Genomic DNA, 984 nt, shown 5'->3' with positions numbered 1-984 from the left:
ACGGCGATGGGGGTCGTCGCGGTGGAGTTGCAGCCATCAGGGCGCCATTTCAGCCCGCTCGGCTCTTCTTTCTCCCTCAGAGTCGCTGAGGGAAATGTCCCAGAGGAAGCGCAGCAAAGGGGCGAGCTTCTTCCAGGTAAAAGGCTTTGTTTTCCCCTCCTCTTTTTCTTCTCCTTTCCCTCTCTGTCTTCCCTTCCTACTCCGGGTGCAGGATCCCCTTCTAAGGTAGCATTTCCTTGTTTTTTCCCCACAGGGGGATGATGGGGATGAGGATTTTAACCTGAGCCAGATGCCAACGCACAGCCAGGTGCAGAGGAACCTGGAGAGGCGCTCAGCCGATCAAGTGAATCAAAAGGTGGTGCAAAACCAATCCCCTCAGGTTTTTTTTCCCCAAGGAAACGTGTTTCAGCTCATTATTACCCACCTTATTGTGTTTATTCTCTCTCAGGTGAGCGAACTCGTTCAGTTTCTCCTTGTAAAAGACCAGAAAAAGATCCCCATCAAGAGGGCGGGTGAGTTTAGGGGAGCTCCCCCCACTCCCAAACCTTTAGGACCCCCAAAATTTTGGGTGGCAGCTCAAGCATTTGGGTTCCCTCAGCGTTTCCTCGTCCTTTTCCTGCAGATATGCTGAAAAAAGTCATCCGGGAATATAAAGATGTTTACTCAGAGATTGTCAGCCGGGCGGGCAGGACCTTGCAGCAGGTGATGGGGGGGACATAGGGGGGGATTTTGGGGTGGGGGAGACTTCCCCCTGCTGTTAAATTAACTCTTTGCTCCCGCAGGTTTTCGGGCTGCAGCTTGTGGAGATCGACACCAAGCACCACATCTACATCCTGACCAGCAACCTGCCCCGTGTCGAGGGGGAGAACCTACGCAGGTGGTGGGGTGGGGGGGTTTTTTGGGGGGGTAACAGACCCCATGGGTGCCCCCCAAGCTTCTTTTAGGTGGGTCATGACTCCATGTACCACAGGGACAACCAGACAG

The 984-nt window shown here is 53.9% G+C and overlaps 1 protein-coding gene across 1 annotated transcript; it reads left to right on the top strand.

Moving 5' to 3' along the window:
* Nucleotides 1-94: 94 nt before the first annotated feature.
* On the top strand, nt 95-877 carry LOC104542013 (melanoma-associated antigen G1-like; the record flags this gene model as incomplete). Its single annotated transcript, XM_010186186.1, has 5 exons — nt 95-136; nt 254-355; nt 449-512; nt 623-702; nt 783-877. Coding segments are annotated over exons 1-5 (383 nt in total), but the record flags the coding sequence as incomplete, so codon positions are not given.
* Nucleotides 878-984: the final 107 nt, after the last annotated feature.

This window comes from Mesitornis unicolor, unplaced genomic scaffold (genome assembly GCF_000695765.1).
Source record: "Mesitornis unicolor isolate BGI_N332 unplaced genomic scaffold, ASM69576v1 scaffold48206, whole genome shotgun sequence".
Classification (NCBI taxonomy): domain Eukaryota; kingdom Metazoa; phylum Chordata; class Aves; order Mesitornithiformes; family Mesitornithidae; genus Mesitornis; species Mesitornis unicolor.
Note: the sequence above shows the minus strand (reverse complement) of the source record. Positions and strands in the feature narration are given on the sequence as shown.